The 19,375-nt window shown below is 35.9% G+C and overlaps 1 protein-coding gene across 2 annotated transcripts in view; it reads left to right on the top strand.

Annotated features, from left to right (window-relative positions):
- LOC146005305 (uncharacterized) overlaps positions 1-16,386 on the top strand; it is a 56,820-nt gene extending 40,434 nt beyond the window's left edge. For both annotated transcript variants that reach the window (XM_083144437.1, XM_083144436.1), the window contains 2 exons: positions 3,438-3,482; positions 15,842-16,386. In XM_083144437.1, coding sequence (XP_083000563.1) covers positions 3,438-3,482; positions 15,842-16,326 — 530 coding nt within the window. In that variant the 3' untranslated portion in view covers positions 16,327-16,386. The remainder of the gene's footprint in view (positions 1-3,437; positions 3,483-15,841) is intronic.
- Positions 16,387-19,375: the final 2,989 nt, after the last annotated feature.

The following is a 19,375-nucleotide window of genomic DNA, read 5'->3' as shown; positions in this document are numbered from 1 at the left end:
TTCATCACTGTAATGAAATAATATATAGAATAATGTACATAAGGAATTTGTAGATATCAGAATCACTTTTGGTTAAAATACGTTGGTCTTGTAATCATGTAATCGTGTTTATTAGGCTCTGAGAGAGGAAAACAAAGGAAACAATATATATATATTTTTAAATAAAAATCATAATTTTTATCCAGCCTGTTAGAAACTGACATCTTTTTCACTCTTGACACTCAATATAGTTACTTCGTTCTTAATTCCGAAAAATATTTGTAAGTGAGACAGGTTTGATTGCTATAATTAAGGAATGGTTACGGATTGTAATTGTTTGCCTTCCAAGAGGACTAGCAGTTTATTTTAACCCTTAGACGTCAACCTGTTTTCCACACTATTAGATTCAGTGGCCGGCCTATCAAAGCTGAAAATGGAGACATTTCTGAACCTTGCAAACTTTCTTGTCATATTACTCATTGCACAGTGTGTACAAGATTTACTACTAATGTATTTTCTGTTCCTGTTGCAAGTAATAGCTTGTTTACAATACAACACATGGGTTTCATACTGATGTAACGAGCAACAAGTTGAACCCTTTAGTCTAAATAAAAGCATTCACTTCGTATGTGGTATCGACAGACCAAGATGACATGATGCTATTGAGCAAATGGCCCAGTCTGAGTGGCATGCAAACGACTAGCAGCATTTGCAGTTCATTTCGCTTCTGGAGTATGAAAGGCTGCATTTATTTCTGAAGATTCATCTCCAAGTGTCGCCTATTGCATGTCGCTTGCCACTTTGGTGTGAAACGTTCCTAATGAAGATTTGAAAGTAACAGTTATACAGGGTGGCTCAAAAAGTTACTTAACACCCCCAGTACAAGGCCACTGCAGCATGCAACATGAAAATGGTGATGACCAATCGTTGCCAGGCCAAGGGGGAACCACATTGACGCCACCCGCACGGTCGGTGGCCATCTTGATGTCCGCCATCGTGAATTCAACTTCAGAATTTTAAATAGGAAGGGGGTGGTATGATATATCAAATCAGGCTAGAATTTCACGAGAAATGCAAAGGTGAAGGTTTTTTTTTGATGTATCTTTAACCAGTAAAAAGTTATGACTGAATTCTTGTATCAATTTGCTCCTTTTCGAGGTGTTAGAAAAATGCCTTAAAATTTGTTTAGCGAATCGGTAACACATCGAGATGAAAGTGACGTCTAGGGAGAGAAGTTCGTATGCCATTGCACAATATTTTAATCTTTTACATCCATGAAGAGCTGCGTAATATGAATGGTTGTCGCGAATAATTACAATGTGACGCTTCCATTAAATGAAAAGTCCTTCACAGCGACAAGGCTAATGTTTATGTTCATAAGGAAGTTCATAAACAGAATATTCAATGCTTTTTATCTGATAACCCATTTTCGACAGATCAAAGCTCAATGGGTAATGCTGGTAAGTTAATGGTGTGGCATGCTGTGTGGAACACGATTGGTTAGTCAATTTTCCATCAACGGAACCTTACATGCTTAGGGCTACTTGGATTTGTTAAATAAACAGGTTTTTCATCCTTGCTTATGGAAGAAGTTACTTTTTACAGTTTTTTTTCGATAGGGAGGAACACCAGAACACTATGGGAATGTTGTGAAGCAGTTTCTGTCCAAAGTTAGTTATCAGATGACGAAGGTCACATATTCTGTTTACGAACTTCCTTATGAACATAAGCATTAGCCTTGTCACTGTGAAGGACTTTTAATTCAATGGAAGCGTCACACTGTAAATTGTCCGCAACAACCATTCATAATGCGCACCTCTTTGTGGATGTATCCGATTAAAATCGTGTGCAATGGCATGTGAACTTCTCTCTCTAGACATCACTTTGATCTCAATGCATTACCAATGCGCTAAACAAATTTTAAGGCATTTTTCTAACACCTCGAAAAGGAGCAAATTGGTACAAGAATTCAGTCATAACATTTTACTGGTTTAAGATACATAAAAAAAAACCTTCACCATTGCATTTCTCGTGAAATTCTAGACCGATTTGATATATCACTCCCTTCCCATTTAAAATTCTGAAGTTGAATTCAAAATGGCCACCGACCACGTGGGTAGCGTCAATGTGGTTCCTCCTTGGCCTGATAACGATTGGTCATCACCATTTCCATGTTGCAAACTGCAGTGGCCTTGTTCCGGGGGTGTTAAGTGACTTTTTGAGCCACCCTGTAGTTTAGTTCTACACCTCTTTCAGACTTATTTTTAGGGAGCGAATTTTTAGGTGCTAAGTAACTGATACATATTTTTGTTCAAGAAACTGTGGAAATATTTATTATTGCCAAACGAATAAATAAGTACTCACCAGTGACAGCAGGACTTGCTTGTTGTATTCTCGTGATTACAATGAACAACAAAGCACAATACCAAATTATCCACTGAGCAGATTAAATATGAACAATGACTTATGAAAACTACACACGTAGCCAGATGTGCATATTTGAAATGTGCAATGCCATGCACACTTAACATCTATTTAACCTACATGTTCACTCTCCAGATCATGAGAAAGTTTACACAGTTTTCGGTACCCAATATTTTTTCGAACAGATTTGTCTTGAAGCACTTGCATGCATGCCTCTGATAGACAGTTCAATTTCCTATTACTGTGTCGCAAAGCAGTTGTGTAGAGGTTTCCAGTTTTTATATTACTCCACACAAAATGCATCAGAAACCCCAAATTGTTTTCTAAACATCTATGTTTCGATAAATCTTGAATTATCACAAAGTATTTTATCCATTTTAAACATTAACTTCAAATTATGTGTGTACACAAAGAATTCAAAAACTTTTTTTTTGTTTGGAATATCTAAAATATGTACATTTTTGTTTTTTCTCCAGGAATAGGCGTTTTATGTGTTAAATTATGCATTTTCATGTGACATAAGACTTCACATTGCATCCATATGGTCCACACTTCTACAGAGTATGGTTGACTTCTGAAGCAAGAACATAAAGTTGGGAATATTGTTATATTTGGCACAAGTTTGAAATATTGCTATATTAGACAATGGTGATAGGCATGGTGGAATATGTTGGCGAAAATACAAGAACGTCCAGCAGACAGACAGACAGATACCATGTGCTGTTGCATTCCAAGCCTGTGCCTATCACCCAGTGTCTAATATAGTAATATTCCAAACTTTTTGTAGGGAGTGTACTTTTACCTAAAAATTCACTCCTTACTTATTACAATATAAAAAAAGTTAAGAGAAGATTGCATGAACATCTCTCGTAATATATTGTGATGAATTTAAATGCAGCTATATTTTGTGGATCAGAGTTTTTAAAATATGAACTAATGCTGACAGTAAACTCTATGAAGAAATATGTGTGTGTGTCATTTTGTCATTTTAAAATGGACATATTGAAGTAAACATGTAATCCTTTTTCTTTCAGAAGAAACTGTTATCCAAGTTAAAAGCATCAAAGAAAAGAAGCAAGGTATGTGCATCTCATATTTGATGTTTATATTACTAGTGATAAACGATCAAAGAAATACCAATTGTTACTACTTATTCTCCTTTAAAATTTAAATTCGTATTTAACATTGAAACAGCCGTTGACCATGTATTGCTAATAACAATATTACTGTTAATATTTAATTATTGGCCCATTCTATTTCAAATCAGGCAGCAGGTGCCTCTTGACCATCATGAATTCCCCTAAAGAAAAAATGGGATAGGATTTACACATATGATGCATTCCACGAAAAGTGATCCTACTCCATGTAAATAACAAAATGAATTAATCTGGAAATTGTTATTGTTTGTAGTTGCATTAAGGTTTAAATGCTTCTGAATGTAATTTAGATATTTCATCTGGAGCCTATATGCTTCACAAACAAATGAAGTCAAATTTTTCCACGTTTTTAAAGTGTCATGTATTCAGTCTGTCATCAGGCTCAAGTTCTTTTTTTTAGTTTGTTAGGAGACACCAAAAGGTACTTCATTATTCTAAGAAATGAGTTTATTGTGAATATTTCAATCCAATCTCATACATCGTTACATTCTGTGTGAAAAATGTCACATGTAATGCTGTAGGAGCCAATATTTTGAAATTCGAACAAAAAAGTGATATTTGGATAGTTGCATTTTGTGATCTCAGTGTTTTTTTATATGTTGAAGTAGGTCATGAAAAATTAATATTCAGACCCTGAAAAAATTTTCCCTGCCCTGTAGAAAATGTCCAAGTTCAAAGTCAAACTGTCCATTTTTCATGAAAAGTGAATGATGAGTACGTTTGGAGTGCTGTATCTTTGGAAAGCAACAACACCCCAAACGTTTGTTTTGGCCTCCCCGATAGCATAGTGGTAGCGTCGTCGCCTTGTAATCAAGGGGTCTCGGGTTTGATACCCGGTGGAGGCACATGGCACAGTGGTTTGGATCCCACTTTAAACCGTAAGTCCAGTCCCGATTAGCCTTACTGTGCATAAAGTGGACTTAAAACACCAACTCAAACCCAAACCCTAACCTTTGTTTTGATATACTGTTAGTATAAGACAGTTTGCTTGTCCACACCACAATCCAAAGCAAACCAAGCACATCTGGAGTATGCCATTATGCTTGCAAGGTAAAGCACCCGAAAATATAAATTGTCTGATGTTTTAACATTTTATTCAAGCAATGGCCTTGATTATGACAAAATCACATTGATAATTTGCAGCAACAATATTAAATATGATGGAAATATCATAAACCTGCTTTTCCTAGGCCTATTTGAGAGTGGTTGCTTGATAAGTTATTTTACATTGCTTTTCTGCAATTTTTGGCTAATTGCGACAATGAGGATGAGTGATGATATTATGAAATTGATGAAGAGAGACTCACAAAGAACAATCATTACACGGAAAGGGATTCGAACCTAGGACCCCTGGTGGCGTACCGTGTTGTGGTAACCACTTCGCCACGAAGGTCTGCTCCTAGGCCTACCTGAATTGAAAAATTGTTTTATTTTTGGGAATACAATAATACAGAATCTTTTACAAACATTCTCTTATCGCACGAATTCTGAAAGAAATATATAATGGCATGCCAAAAATTGAGGGAGGAGGGGATTATAATCCCTCCCTTTGGCCAGTAAAAGGAATGTCAAATGCAGGAAAAGGTGGCAAAATGATGGCTGACTATTACAAAAATGTATAGGTTACCCCCAATTTCGAAAGTCCATGGTACATCACTGTACGTAGAGTTTGTTTTTAAACCCACTTTATGCACATGAAGGGTAATCGGGACTGGCACTTGCAGTTTAAAGTGGCATCTAAACCAATTGCTGGCACTTGCAGTTTAAAGTGGATTCCGAACCAATTGTACGTCCACCTTGCATCAAACCCAGACCCTTTGATTACAAGGAAGTGACGTTACCACTACGCTATCCATCAAAGAAAGACAAACTAAAACTGTCCCACAATTTTTAAAGACATGGACTGTTCCATTTGGAACAAAGAAAGGGAGCAGAAAGGGCTGTTCCACTTTCTGATAAGGGTCCTCCCCGATGGCGCAGTGGTCGAGTCGTCGCCTTGTAATCAAGGGGTTCCGGGTTCGATACCCGGTGGAGGCACAAGTGGTTCGGATCCCACTTTAAACTGTAGGTGCAGTTCCGATTAGCCTTACTGTGCTTAAAGTGGACTTAAAACAACAAATCAATCACTTTCTGATAGAGGAGGAAGTGTGATAATTTATATTGACATTTCTTAACATTTTTTTTTTCTCAAATGGGACGAGGCCCAATGATTTTTCACTTCCATGTGTTAGTACATATATTCAGCTACAAGATGCCATACTAAGTTTTTTTCTACCCTTCAGCAGTTTTGAGATAAGCCTAATTCTAAAGTGTGGGGCGTTACCCCCACACCCCATATACGCCTTCATGGCATGGTGCTATGCACAGGGGAGCACTATATATATCTGCTAACAGCGTCAATATTCAAGTAATGTGCTATACCAGGTAGCTTGTCCTAATAGTGAGCTTCAATGCCCAGTAAACAAAATTTTTGGGTATTGTTGCTTAACCAAGATATTAAGGGCCGAAAACAGGCAAAAACAGCATTTTGGACCTTCTTTGTTGCCACATAACAATGGAAAGCAACAATGGCCCTCAAAACAACTGATGTATACAAGCAAACTGTCCTATACTAACAGTATATCAAAAAACAAAAGTTTGGGGTGTTGTTGCTTTTCAAAGATACAGCATTCCAAACGTACTCATGTTTCACTTTTCATGAAAAATGGACAAGTTTGACCTTGAACTTGGACATTTTCCACAGGGCAGGAAATTTTTTTTTCAGCATCAGAAAATTGCATAATATTCATTTTTCATGACCTACTTCAACATATAAAAAAACATGACGATCAAAAAATACAACTATCTCACTTTCATAATTGGGAAAGGAGAGACGCGGTAGTATATAAATACGGAGAAACAAGTACTCACATTTATCCACGAAACTTTTTTTTTTCTTCTTCCCTAGATTAATTTCAGTCGCCACTGCCACCATCCTCGTTGGAACTTGCTGTACTGTTGCTTGGCATGTGTCTTTTGGCCAAGCAACAGTACAGCAAGTTCCAACGAGGATGGTGGCAGTGGCCACTGAAATTAATCGAAAAAGAAAAAAACAGCTTCACGGATAAAAGTGAGTACTAGTTTCTCTGTATTTATATCTCACTTTGTTCGAATTTCAAAATAATGGCTCTTAAAAGCTGAAATAGTTTTTTTCCTGTAGTACGTGATAACCAAATTATAAGCCTGTAAAAATGAGATGGAAAAGTGTGCAATTATGAAAACATATTTTCTTCAAAATTATGCTGCAAAGGAATGAAAAGAGAAAAATACTTGCAGTTTTCGTATTTGTAACAGGGACATGAGAATAACAAGAAACAATTTTAGGAGTAGTGTGAGATGTTGGAAAAATGTGGGGAATAAGTGAAATTTTGAATGTCTTTTTTAAATTTTTGGTACCAGTTTCGTACATCGGAGACACATTAAAATCGGATAGTTTGTGTTTCGCATGGTTCGTACTTACCAATTGTGTATTGTGGAACATAGTTCAAGGTGCCATTATGCTTTGTACACGAAAACAAACACCATTTTTCACATAGAGAGTAATTTTTTTTCCTATTTTCGCTTCCGTAACACACAATATGGAAGCCACAAATTGACTAGGGTTGTGGGTATGCAGTGTTTCCAACCTTCTTCACCGAAAAATGCCTACTATCATGTTCGTCACGTGTGCAAATTGTACATATGCATGGGTAGCTGACGGATAGCCCCACAAACCAATGACGGATAGCCCTATGAACCATTTCCAATAAGGTTAGGTTTGGCAAGCATAGTTAAAAATAAGGGGTTGGAAACACTGACAGGGGGTTGTCATCAAACATATGCAGCATCCGTTTCACGTAGGGGAAGCAAATGAAAGCAATGGCAATTGTGCGTCGGTGAGATATTCCTCTTGAAAAATACATGATTTCGCGGTCAAATACATTCCACGATGAAAGAAAATACCTCGACGAACGTTGGAAACCTTAGAGAAAGTCATTTCTGTAAAAATGAAGAAATGTGTCTCCAATATATGAAACTGTTACCAAATTTTTATAGGCAAAAGTAGCAAACATTTTGTGTAGAATAATATACAAAATATTAATGTTAAACAGTTTAATAGTGTCATTATCATTAAACTGTAAATAAACATGGCAGCTGATATTTTGCAAACTATTATTACAAAATTGTCGAAATTCAGCTACTAAGACTATAAAAGATATTTTAAGTTATAATTTTAGAGTACATCCAGAATGTTACATTTTCACTGAAAGAAAAGTTGTGGAAATAGTTATAGTTTCATTTCATTCATTTTCATATTCATTCATATAATTTTATAATTGCTTTAATCAAACTGTTCAAATATTTTACAGGGTTGTTTACTAGAAAAAGCCTTTCTATAAAAACATATTTCTATATGTGTGGTGCCATAAATCATACAGGCAATTTTATGCATTTTTAAAAATTAAGAATCGTGATTTTCACCCACCCTGCTCTTAATATAATCTTTACATAAACCTCCCTTTCTATTACATTCACTTTTACCATGGCCAGTTGCAGAAAATATTCATTTTCATGTGATATTGTGTGGAATATTTGATCAAGTTCATACATTTGACATTTATTTTTGAAATGTGAGGCAGCCCCATATTATTGTAATATCAAGTAGTAAATGAGGTGTACTTCTTCGAGCATGTGCACTATCATGGAGCAAGTCATCACTAATCACAGAGCTGATTTCATGTCAAAAATATTGTTTCTCCATGAAAATGGGCCACGCATATAAATATGGATGCTGGGGAATTTTGCGAGTGGTAGCTCTAAATTTTGGCTGGTAGGACAACTGACCAGTTTTCTGCAAAATCCAACTGAACAACTAATATATTGTTTCCGATCAGTGCAGAATTTTTTATATGATTTCGAAGATACACACTTTTCCTCACTTCTTTACAGGTCTTCAACTTTGTTATCCCATAGCACAGTAAAGAATTATTTCAGCCGTTAATTTATGTCTGAACACCCTGTCACAGACATTTTTCAGTGAAATCTTTGGTGGTCATGTTACACATTGCAGCTTACCTGCCTGATTTGAAATTGAATTAATTGCATTTCATGTTTTTGAAAATGACACATGTGAAACTGTGTTGAAATGTTGAGAGATAAAAAGGTTTAGTTACCAAATGAAAAGAAGTACAGAAGTAATTAACAGGAATGTGACAATATGAAAAATCTGCAAGCATTTAAGTTCTGATCCAAGAAAATTTTGATAATAATGCCAAGTTATTTACATAATGTATGCATGGCATGGGAATTGAAACACATTTTTTCCATCGTTCTTGTTTTGCATCCAGTAGAGCCTGGATATTACCCTAATTGTCTATTTTGTTAGTGAAAAATTCATAGATTTTCAGCCTTGCCAATCCTTGACAAATCTTTAACAATGTTGTAATATTAGCTATGCATTGTTCTCTTACCTAAAAAAAGCTTAGTTATGTACATTAATTTCAATATCCTTGCGTGATCTTCTACTCAGAAATGTCTAGTATCGTGTGTGTGTGTAAATGTGTGTTTTTCAATTTTCTTTATTTGTGTGTATTCTTCATTTTTTGTCTGTTCCTTTCATTGTAACAATTTTTCTTCTTTTTTTTAAATTGATTTATGTGCACGAGTTAAATGTATATACCGGGTTAGGTGGGAGAACAGCTATAGGCTGAACCTTGCCTTCAATGTAGATAAATTGAAATATATACTAATCATTTTTCAGTGTATAACAAACAATTTGTGTAAATTTCACACTGCTTAAAATTGCCTATTTTGGTTGATCTTTAGAGCCTATTATCTGTGTTAGTGTGCTTTAACCCCAGTGGACGAACAGGATATACAGTATTGGCCATATTATTGGACTCATTAGTTGAAGAAATGAAACACAGATTAACTCACTTTATGTAGAGAAATTTGACAGATTTATGTTATACACACTGCAAGTACTGTCAGTACTTCGTATGACCACCTTTGGTTCTTTTTGAGCCCATTTTAATCACCGTTTGTGTACAATTCCTTTTTACTTTTTTTTTCTAAACTTCAAACCACTTGTAGATTTTCAGCGAAAAATGCAGCCTCGACCAGGACTCGAACCCGGGTCTGGCAATCCGTGCCACTGCTCTACCACTGAGCTACCGAGCCGGCCTGGCTTCCCCTGCATTTTCGCTGGCGCTGTTTTACCTGTGTGAAATCGTCTCTGCAAGTGCTACTGCAACGGGATCTGTTGCCTTTGAAACACTAAAGACGTCGACGTTGCCTGGTTCCTCCCAGCGTAGAGATGTAAATCCATTAATGGATTCAAACCACTTGGTTTATGAAATTACCGGTTTGCTCCGAAGATACAAATAAAGAACACACTTACAACAACAGAATTAATATTATTTCCTTTGTTATAACAAAAAATAGCATAAATAACACCGTAAACAATGTATGTATTGTTCCAGGCATTTTTGGGAATATGTAAAGAATCGTGTTGCCACCTATTCTTGGGACACAGTAAAAGAAAGGATTGTGGGAAACAAGATTATACTGAAGCAAACAGTTTAATCCCATATAAAGTTATAACGATCGTCAAATATTTTTAGTTAGAACACTTTCAAAAGAAGGAAATATGCTTTTTTTTTACGAGTCCAATAATTTGGCCAATACTGTATGTCCTGCCAGATGTATTGTACTTCAGATGAAGCACCATGTGGCAGAAATTAAACACATTATTTCTTCAAAACTACACATAATAATTTCAGTTCTCTCTCTTTTTTTTAAATATCATTTATACATTATACATATGAAGGCATGACATACTTGAATTGCAAAACAATATATTTGTTATTATTATTATTAACAAATGTAGGTATGGGATAGAACTTATCACTCTTCAAACACTGCTTTTTGATCATATACTTTATTTCTATGTGTAATAATAATGAAAAAAAAAACTTGTTCTCAGCTTGACAATTGGAGGTCAAGCGAGAAATGTCCAATTTTTAAAATTGCCAGAAATTATGATTTTCTGAAGTTGTGCCTATTTTCAGCTTTTTTTTTTTCTTTTTCAAAATTGGAGGACATGCATTACTTGTCCTCAGAGAGCAGTCTTCTTTTGTTGTTCTCAGAGAGTCTTCTTTTGTTGTGCTTACCTGCAAATTTGGTCCATACAACATCCATAGGGCTGACGCTAAAAGCAATTTTCCAGAATTTTTCTTCTTTAAGGTGGCAACATTGCTTTCCTTATATTATTACAGCTTCACAGGAGCATGACGAATACCATTTTTTTTTAAAAATTAAATTACCTTCTTCTCCCCATAATTTTCATTATTGTGAGGTACAGTGCATAAATTTCGTTAAAATTCTATTAGAATGTCTGCAAATGTTGTCCAGTTTACTTTCACACAGTCCCGTGCGAATTAATCGGAACAAGATATTTTTATGCATGATCGAGTCTCAAACTTGACTATGGTTTCATGATGATGAATCTATGACAAATCATGTAATACAAATTATATAACAGAAAGAAGAACATATTAGCTATTAAGAAATATTACGAATATGTAATTTATTGTTTCTGAACAGTTTAATTGATGAATTAGGGTATAAGTACAAAAAAATACATAGTGTGTGTAGTTATTGTCGTATTTCAATTAATTCGCACGGGACTGTAGGCATCATTTCTGATTGGCCTACTTTATTTGAAATATTTTCTCAATGTTCATACATTTATTAGTGGGCAAATTCACAAATATGTACAGTCCCATGCGAATTAATTGAAATACGACAATAACTACACACACTATGTATTTTTTTGTACTTATACCCTAATTCATCAATTAAACTGTTCAGAAACAATAAATTACATATTCGTAATATTTCTTAATAGCTAATATGTTCTTCTTTCTGTTATGTAATTTGTATTACACGATTTGTCATAGATTCATCATCATGAAACCATGGTCAAGTTTGAGACTCTATCATGCATAAAAATATCTTGTTCCGATTAATTCACACGGGACTGTAGTAGAATGGTTAGCACAGCATGCTACAATGCCAGGGGCTGTGGTTTGAATTCCAGCCTGGACGTGGGATTTCTTTGTGACTCCTTTCATCAATTTCATCAATCACCCTCATTGGTGAGATTAGTCAAAAGTGACAGAAAAGTTAGTCAAAAGTGGCAGAAAAGTTAACAAATCAAACAAATGGCATCCATCCATGTCTTGGCAACCTTGAGTGCCAAGGTTACCACAGTGCTTCAGTAGCAATATTTGCAAACTCAACTAACTTTGTGGATATCCTTCGTATTATTTTTTGAACCTTAGAAATTGTGTTTCAATTTCTGTACTATGTATATGAAGATTATGAAAAACTAAATATGCTGACCAGGGCAGTAATTAATTTTATTAAAAACATAAACTAAAACGTAACGTTTCAACCTTCTAGCAAGGTCTTCTTCAGACACTGTATCAAGTACAAATGTAACAAGATACAAAAACAGGGCATTATATATACACACAAACATTAGCCTCATCCCACTCTATGTCATGTCCTGTTTCTGTTGTGTGTTTAAATATCGCATTTCTCTCTCTCTCTTAAGTCGTACATTCATCCCTATGTTGTTTCAATAAATTACTGCCTTGGTCAGCATATTTAGTTTTTCATAATCATGGAAACAAGGCTTAATGGTGTTATCAAGATTATGTACAGTCACGGACAACTCTGTTGACTTTCAATGTGATCGTTACAACCCAAGAGTGTCCGTGACTGTACAAATAGTTATTTTCAACACTTTATACTATAATATTTGAAAGTAAACTATATGTTACATACTGCACCAGTGAGTCGAATTGATTTTTTAAAAATGAAAATTGCTTTCTGTAGTTCTTTACTTAATTTTTAGTTTTTTTCTTTTGACATGATCTCACATACAATGTCATTTTGCATGGTTATGCATGAAATAAGTAGGGACGTGAAGTTTCTGTTTTAACGATGACACTGAAAAGTCGAGGAAAGTGTAATAAAGTGTTTAAAATGTATTTGGGTAGGTTAAGGAGACAAATTTTCAATGTTTTTGATTATGCGAATTATGCCATTTTTCAGAACAACACCGAATTTTGCACTTTCACGTGAAACACACCGCAGAATCTGAAATATAACTGGCGATAATGCTTCTTGTGTTCAAGGAGCACTATGGGTTCTGTTATTTCTAGTGTAGCTGGTGAAAGTTCGGTTCATAAGGGATTGTCATTCTTAATTTATTGCAGTTTAGTTTTTATTCTATATTTAGTGGTCCATGAAATTAAATAGTTTTCCAAATGCAAGAAATTTGGTAATTTCTCACAAAGAGAAATCTTATTTTTTTTGTCATTAAAACTAATCTGTGTGTCAATTTTTCAGAACTGAAGCAATGTGAAAATCTTAAGTGTAGAAGAAACAGCAAAAACGCATGTAAAACTAGCACCGATTTAAAATTAATAACACCGAATTTTGTCCTAAATCGCGAAAAATAACTTCCAAATTTAGGGGAAGATAAATCGAAAGCTTCATGTCCCTAGAAATAAGTAATTTGTGCTTCATAATGATGCACAAGCAAAAGTAACTTTTCAAAAGAAATTCTACTATTTTGGTTCCCTAACACAGTGTCAGTTTTGCGTATTTGGTAGCCTGCCTCTGCCCTGCAAAGACAGGAGTTCTGGCTTTGAATTGCAGGAAGTGGATGGCACTTTAAAACTTATTTTTATCCCTAATTTCGTGTTCATTGTCTACACAGTTTACCCAAAGCAGTAGAAAACTGAAATAATATAAGAATAAAAATTATGTAGTGTGTGACTGTTATCCCCCTCTGGTCATTTGTTTGAATGATTTTTTTAAAGTATTACTATGATCATTTCTATAGGGTGTTTCATAAAGTGCGCAGCTTTTAAATCGCATGTCATTATTTCGTTTGAAGGTTGGCAACACTGTTCTTATCATTTTCGTTATCTCTTATCATTCCGATTATTAATTAAGCCTTTGTGTTTTTTCTTCAGATGTTCAGTTGAGTTGCCAAGGAGCAGTTCACTATCGAGGAACGCGTCGTTATTTTGAAAACACATTACAGAAACGGTGATTGGCCTGCGCTGGATGAACTGGAAACCGTGAATATGTTATTTCCCATACTTTTCTATTGTTGTCGGGGTGCCAGGAATAAATATCCGTTAAGCAAACAATGCATAGCTACCGCATAGTTGACAGTTTACGAACTGTCTCTGCGTAGCACTTCCCGTTTCTGTAATAAGGACGCGTTGCTCGATAGTAAACCGCTCCATGGCAACTCAACTGAACATCTGAAGAAAAAAAACAATTGTTCAATTAATAATCGGAACGATAAGAGATAACGAAAATGATAACAACAGTGTTGCCAACCTTCAAACAAAAAAAATGACAAGCGATTTAAAACCTGTGCACTTTATGAAACACCCTATATATTGATTATGAAAATGTTTTCGAAGCTACTGTAATGCTTAATATTTTGCACTTATAGAGGAAAAGCAGACAGACGTTTTTAAATATCGCGTTCCCAGCTAATTGCCAAATCTGCAATTATCATGTAGTTGTGCACGAGGTTAGAAAAATACAGAGCATCCAGTCACCATGGTGGCTGAATTTTTAAATTTAGTTCTAATTTTTTTTTTTAATATTTCAAGTTCATTGTGAAAATTTTGCATTGTCTTTTTTTCTTAATGAGTACGATATGTTTCTTAATGTTTGTGTGTTTTCTGTGGTGTGTGTGTCATTAAATAAACATGCCATTATAAATGTTTGCACTGGTGCTAGCTGATTTTTAGAATCTGCAGAGATATGGTAGAATTGGCCACATATTAGAATGTATTGCATAGTTATTCCTGCTGTTACCAGTTGAGTTGTCTTTAGGAAGGCACTCTGACTCAAGAAATGATTGGTTTTAATCTAATCTTGTATTAATAAATTAAATGTTTATATATCGCATTTCATAGCTTTTTTCAGTCGAATTCATAGCTTCCTTGTTGTGTATTTACAACAAAACTGGATCCTGAAAAAAATGGTCTGGTGCTTGAATTATTTTGTTTTTTCTGCTCCTGTTTGTGCACATGATCTGCGAAAGCAAATTGCACAAAGCAGTTGACTTTCTTTGCTGAAAGAATACATCTATAAAAAAATAATCATACTGTACCACTTGTATACCCAGGTGCATGAGAATCTGTTCCAATGTCAATACTGGGGAGATTCTTCACTGTAAACACAGAATGTAGTGTGTGGCATTTTTCTCTTTTAAATCTGCGACTTCTATTCAGTATGTTTGGCACCATTTATGTACCACTGCTTCATTTGGGAGTGCATGAAATTTCTGAAAATGCAGCATTAATAAATGAACATGTGCACTTGCACATAAATTCATTGATTGATTTGCTTTATTTTACTTCGCTTGTTGTGCCACTTTTGGCTAATTTGCGAAGATGGGGATGAGTAATGATATGATGAAATAGATGAATGGACACTCACAAACATCCATGGCCAGGCCAGGATTCAAACCCAGGACCCCTGTCGTTGTAGCATGATGTGCTAACCATTCTGCCATGGGGGGCCGGCTATATAATTAATTGAATTTACACTTTCCTTCATAATTCACACCCTTGTCCCAATAAAACAGTATGGTGCTGTGCTTTCCAGTGTATATACTGTAGTTCATTGGTTGCCTTCCCTTAAACGTAGGGCATACCAGACATCTTCTTTCACATTGGGTCCTAAAAATGGTCCGGGCAGGTTTTTAGGAAAATGTCCTGTTTTTGGGGTATAGACAACTGCTTCAACTTCAATATTTGTAACAAAATTTTACATCTTTAATTGTTAATATTGTCTGCGTTCAATTTCAAAGTAAGGAAATGCAGCACACTCAGTTGCAAGCACAAAGACAAGAAACTTTTCTTGAGTTTGCACCTCTTCTGTTGTCACCACCATACTGCGTGAGCATTGGTGATATGTACCAAGCTGCAAATTTCTAACAATAGGTAAGAATATACGAAACTCCGCAGCTTCCTATGATTTGAGTTTCATGACATGAGAATTCATTATTTATATGCATATATAATGTAGTGTAACACTTCTGTAAAATCTTTTGTGAATCTTAAAATGTCATCTTTTTTAAAGTTTGTCATCTGGTAACCCTACTCAGACATAAATATTAATAATTTCTATTTTGCACACTTGACGTATCTTTCCAGCTAGAAGACTGGTACATGGAGAAAGAGTGGAAAAGAAGAAACGGAAAAAGAAAGAAGCAGATCTTCTGAAAGTGTTGTTAAAGAAAGCGAAGAAAGAAACCATTCAGGAATCCTCGAGGACAGAAGTTAAGGAGCAACGTGTGAAGCCAGTGTTCAATAGTGAAGGCAAATTAGATTCTGATAGTGGAAAACCCACGAAATTTGGCATAAAGAGGGGTGTAAAGAATCCACAGAAAATCTTACAAAAACTGAATGAGCGGAAAGAGAAAATGCATATGAAAATGGCAGGTCGAATGGAGAAGGTTACTGAGAAGCAGGCACAGAAAAATGCAGTGGGGGGAAAGTGGTATGAAAAGGAACATGGTGAGAAGAAGGCAGAAGCAAGAACAGATACAATTTTGAAAACTGAGAAGTGGAAAAAGAATTTACAGAAGGACATTAAGAAATGGAAAATGAAGAAGGGTGTTAAAAAGGGAAAGATGTGAAAGAGGTTTGACTTCAATGTTTATCATTGTATCACGTTGTTAAACATAAATAACTTTGAATTCTTACTGTGTTTTTATCATTAATCTTTTATGAACAAGTAGTTAACAATTTTTCAAGTTTTCATGCAGGTTTTTATACTTAAAATTCAGAAGAAATGGATAAGAAAACAAATGGGTAAGTTTGATTTCCGAGCTAACTACTAACTCTGAGGGTACATTTAGTGGAGTTAATAAGCCAATCCTCAAAATCTGACAGTTTACTTTCCCTCGTAGATAAGGTTTAGCACAGTGCAAGGGCAAAAGTGGCAAAATCGCAGCCACTGGCTGGCACTATTGCTTTGTCAGTGTAGTGGAAAGTGGATCTCTTGTTTTTGCACTGAAAGTTGTATTTTACAATAATTATTGACATTTTGATGACCCTTAACAATGGATATTCACAGGATCCATGAGGCATTTTTTCCCAGAGGTGCCACAAAATAGTGATGCAACTGAAAACAATGCAGCTGTTAGTTGGAATATATTCGTATATGTCAGTTATCTGGATATTAGAATTATTCAGACACTAATGAAATAAATTACGTGGATATCTATAATCTGCGATATCAGGATATTTACAATCTATGAGGCGCATGTAAAAAAAAAAATGGCTGATATTTTTTTAAAAAAACAAGAAAATGATAGGAAAAAAAAATTATTGTGATTGATAAACAAGTACATACCTTGGCTATTTTTCGACATAGTCACCATGAACCTCCAGACATTGCTGATAGTGTGGCACAAGCTTCCATATACCCTATGCGTAAAAATCTGCCGCCTGAGAGTTCAGCCAGTCCAGAACTGATGTCTTGAGCACATCACTGTCGTTGAAACGCTTCGATGCAAGCCACTTTTTCAGGTGAAGAAAAAAAAATGCTGGTGTAAGGGGGATGATTGAATAGTTCCCATCAAAATCTTTGAATTGTCTCTACAGTATGAGCAGCTGTGTGTGGGCGGTCGTTGTCATGGATCAGAAAAAAATCAGAGCGTACCATTCCGCTCCGCCGATTTTGGATGGCACGTCACAGATTATTCAGTGTTTTGCAATACACCTCTGCTGTAATTGTTTGTCCTGGTTCCAAGAATTCCACAAAAATCACACCCAAAACATGGTTGCCATGATTTTGTGAACTGATGGTGTTTGAATTTCTTCGCTTTAGGAGAACCAGAGTGCTGCCATTGCATTGACTGCTGCTTCGACTTCCCAGTGGCGTACGATATCCACGTTTCATCCCCCGTCACTATGTGTGAAAAGAGGTCATCCCCATCCTCCCCCAACGGGCCAAAAAATCACGTGCAGCTGTTCTTTGCTCTTTGGTACAGTGGGATCCATGAGTATTACCGCGCAAATTGTCCATGACTATTTTCATTAACTTTTTTCTTACATCCTATGTGTTTTTAAGCGATGGATTTTTATGTATGCTGGTGCAGAAGTTATCAACATCTTGTTTTGAGTTTTCTTTTAATTCTTGAAGCTCTTATCGGGTCAAATAAACTGCACGAACATGGTGATGGACAATTTGCACGATAATACTCATGGATCCCACTGTACCCACCTCGCACACAGTTTGTGATACCCCAGGTTGTCAGTCACAAGTCGATGCACCGTTTTTGCAGACACTTCTGGAAATTCTTTGGGGAGTTCAGATATTGTGAACCGGCGATTGGAACGCACTTTCTCGTTAATGCGTTCCACCAGATCGTCCATCTGAACACTAGGCCTTCCACTACGCTCATCGTCATGGACATTTTGAACGCCCTTCCCGAAACTCTGCACCATTGCTTGACCTTCCCTTCACATAAATGACACACAATTCCTGATGGATGTCAGCTGCATTCTGCCCTTGGGCATTCAGAAATCGTATGACAGATCTCACTTCACATTTGGCGGGATTTTGTATTACAGCAGCCATTTCAGCTTACTGCTACTCGCACATACGCAACTCCACTCTGACGATTATATCTCTGTTGCAAGCACAGAATACTAGAGCATGCTCCTGTGCATGATCAACTTCATCAGTGTTGCCAACCCTGTGTAAAAAATTATCGGGCCTTTTTTTTTTTACATGCACCTCGTAGTTTTGTTTCCATGTAATAGACTTTGTGTTGAGGAGTCTCCTGCAAAAGTAAGCGTTTATTATTATTTTACCTCTGTTGCATTCAAAACTTATCTCAAAATGCTGAGAAGAAATGTAGCTGTAGCGAAATTTTCGCTACAACTACAGAAATTTTGTAGCTTTGCTACAGCTACAATTTTCAAAATGTAGCACCGCTACAGCTACAAATTTTGTAGCTAGCTGCAGTAGCAATGCTACAAGTAGAGCGCTACTTCTGACCACTGGTCATGGGTGTTACATTTTGTTTGCAATTAATTTTAAGTAAAAGAAAAATGGTGTAAAGAAAATACAATAACTTAATATCCATTTTCAAATCTTTCTGATGTAATTCTAATGAAGAAAAATATCGCAGTTCCATATATAACATGCATAATATGAGCGATTTTTCAGTTGTAGCAGGATCTGTGAAGAAATCGCCCAGATTCCTGTGAACATGTTACACCGAGCTATGCAGGATGTCTCTCGATGACTGCAGGAGTGGTTGCTTAGAGAAGGTCATCATCTACTGGACATCGTCATATACCTACCTATCTCTTCAGTGGTATGACGTCGTCTCCACTATTCATTTCCATGACTAAGATCACTAGGAACAGTTTCCATGTCCAGCCAAGTACGAGGATCCTAAACTGCTTGTCCCCCACCAACCATTTCCTGCAGCAAGCTAAGGAAAGAGGTCTGTGTGCTGGATGGTTGTAGTAGGTGGAGAAAACTTAAAATTAGGCTTACAAGTTTTTTATTTTACTTCCGAAAAGTCTAAACTTCCATTTGATTGGCTATAACTTGAATTTTTAGTTAATACGTGGGAGTCTGTAAATAATTATTCATTATATTTTCGTATCTAGCTTAATAACAAACTTGCTTTCAGTTGCAAAATGGGGAGAAATTCATACTCCCTC

Source organism: Lepisma saccharinum, chromosome 23, assembly GCF_977018435.1.
Source record: "Lepisma saccharinum chromosome 23, izLepSacc3.1, whole genome shotgun sequence".
Lineage (NCBI taxonomy): Eukaryota > Metazoa > Arthropoda > Insecta > Zygentoma > Lepismatidae > Lepisma > Lepisma saccharinum.
This window is presented reverse-complemented; position numbering and strand designations above follow the sequence as displayed.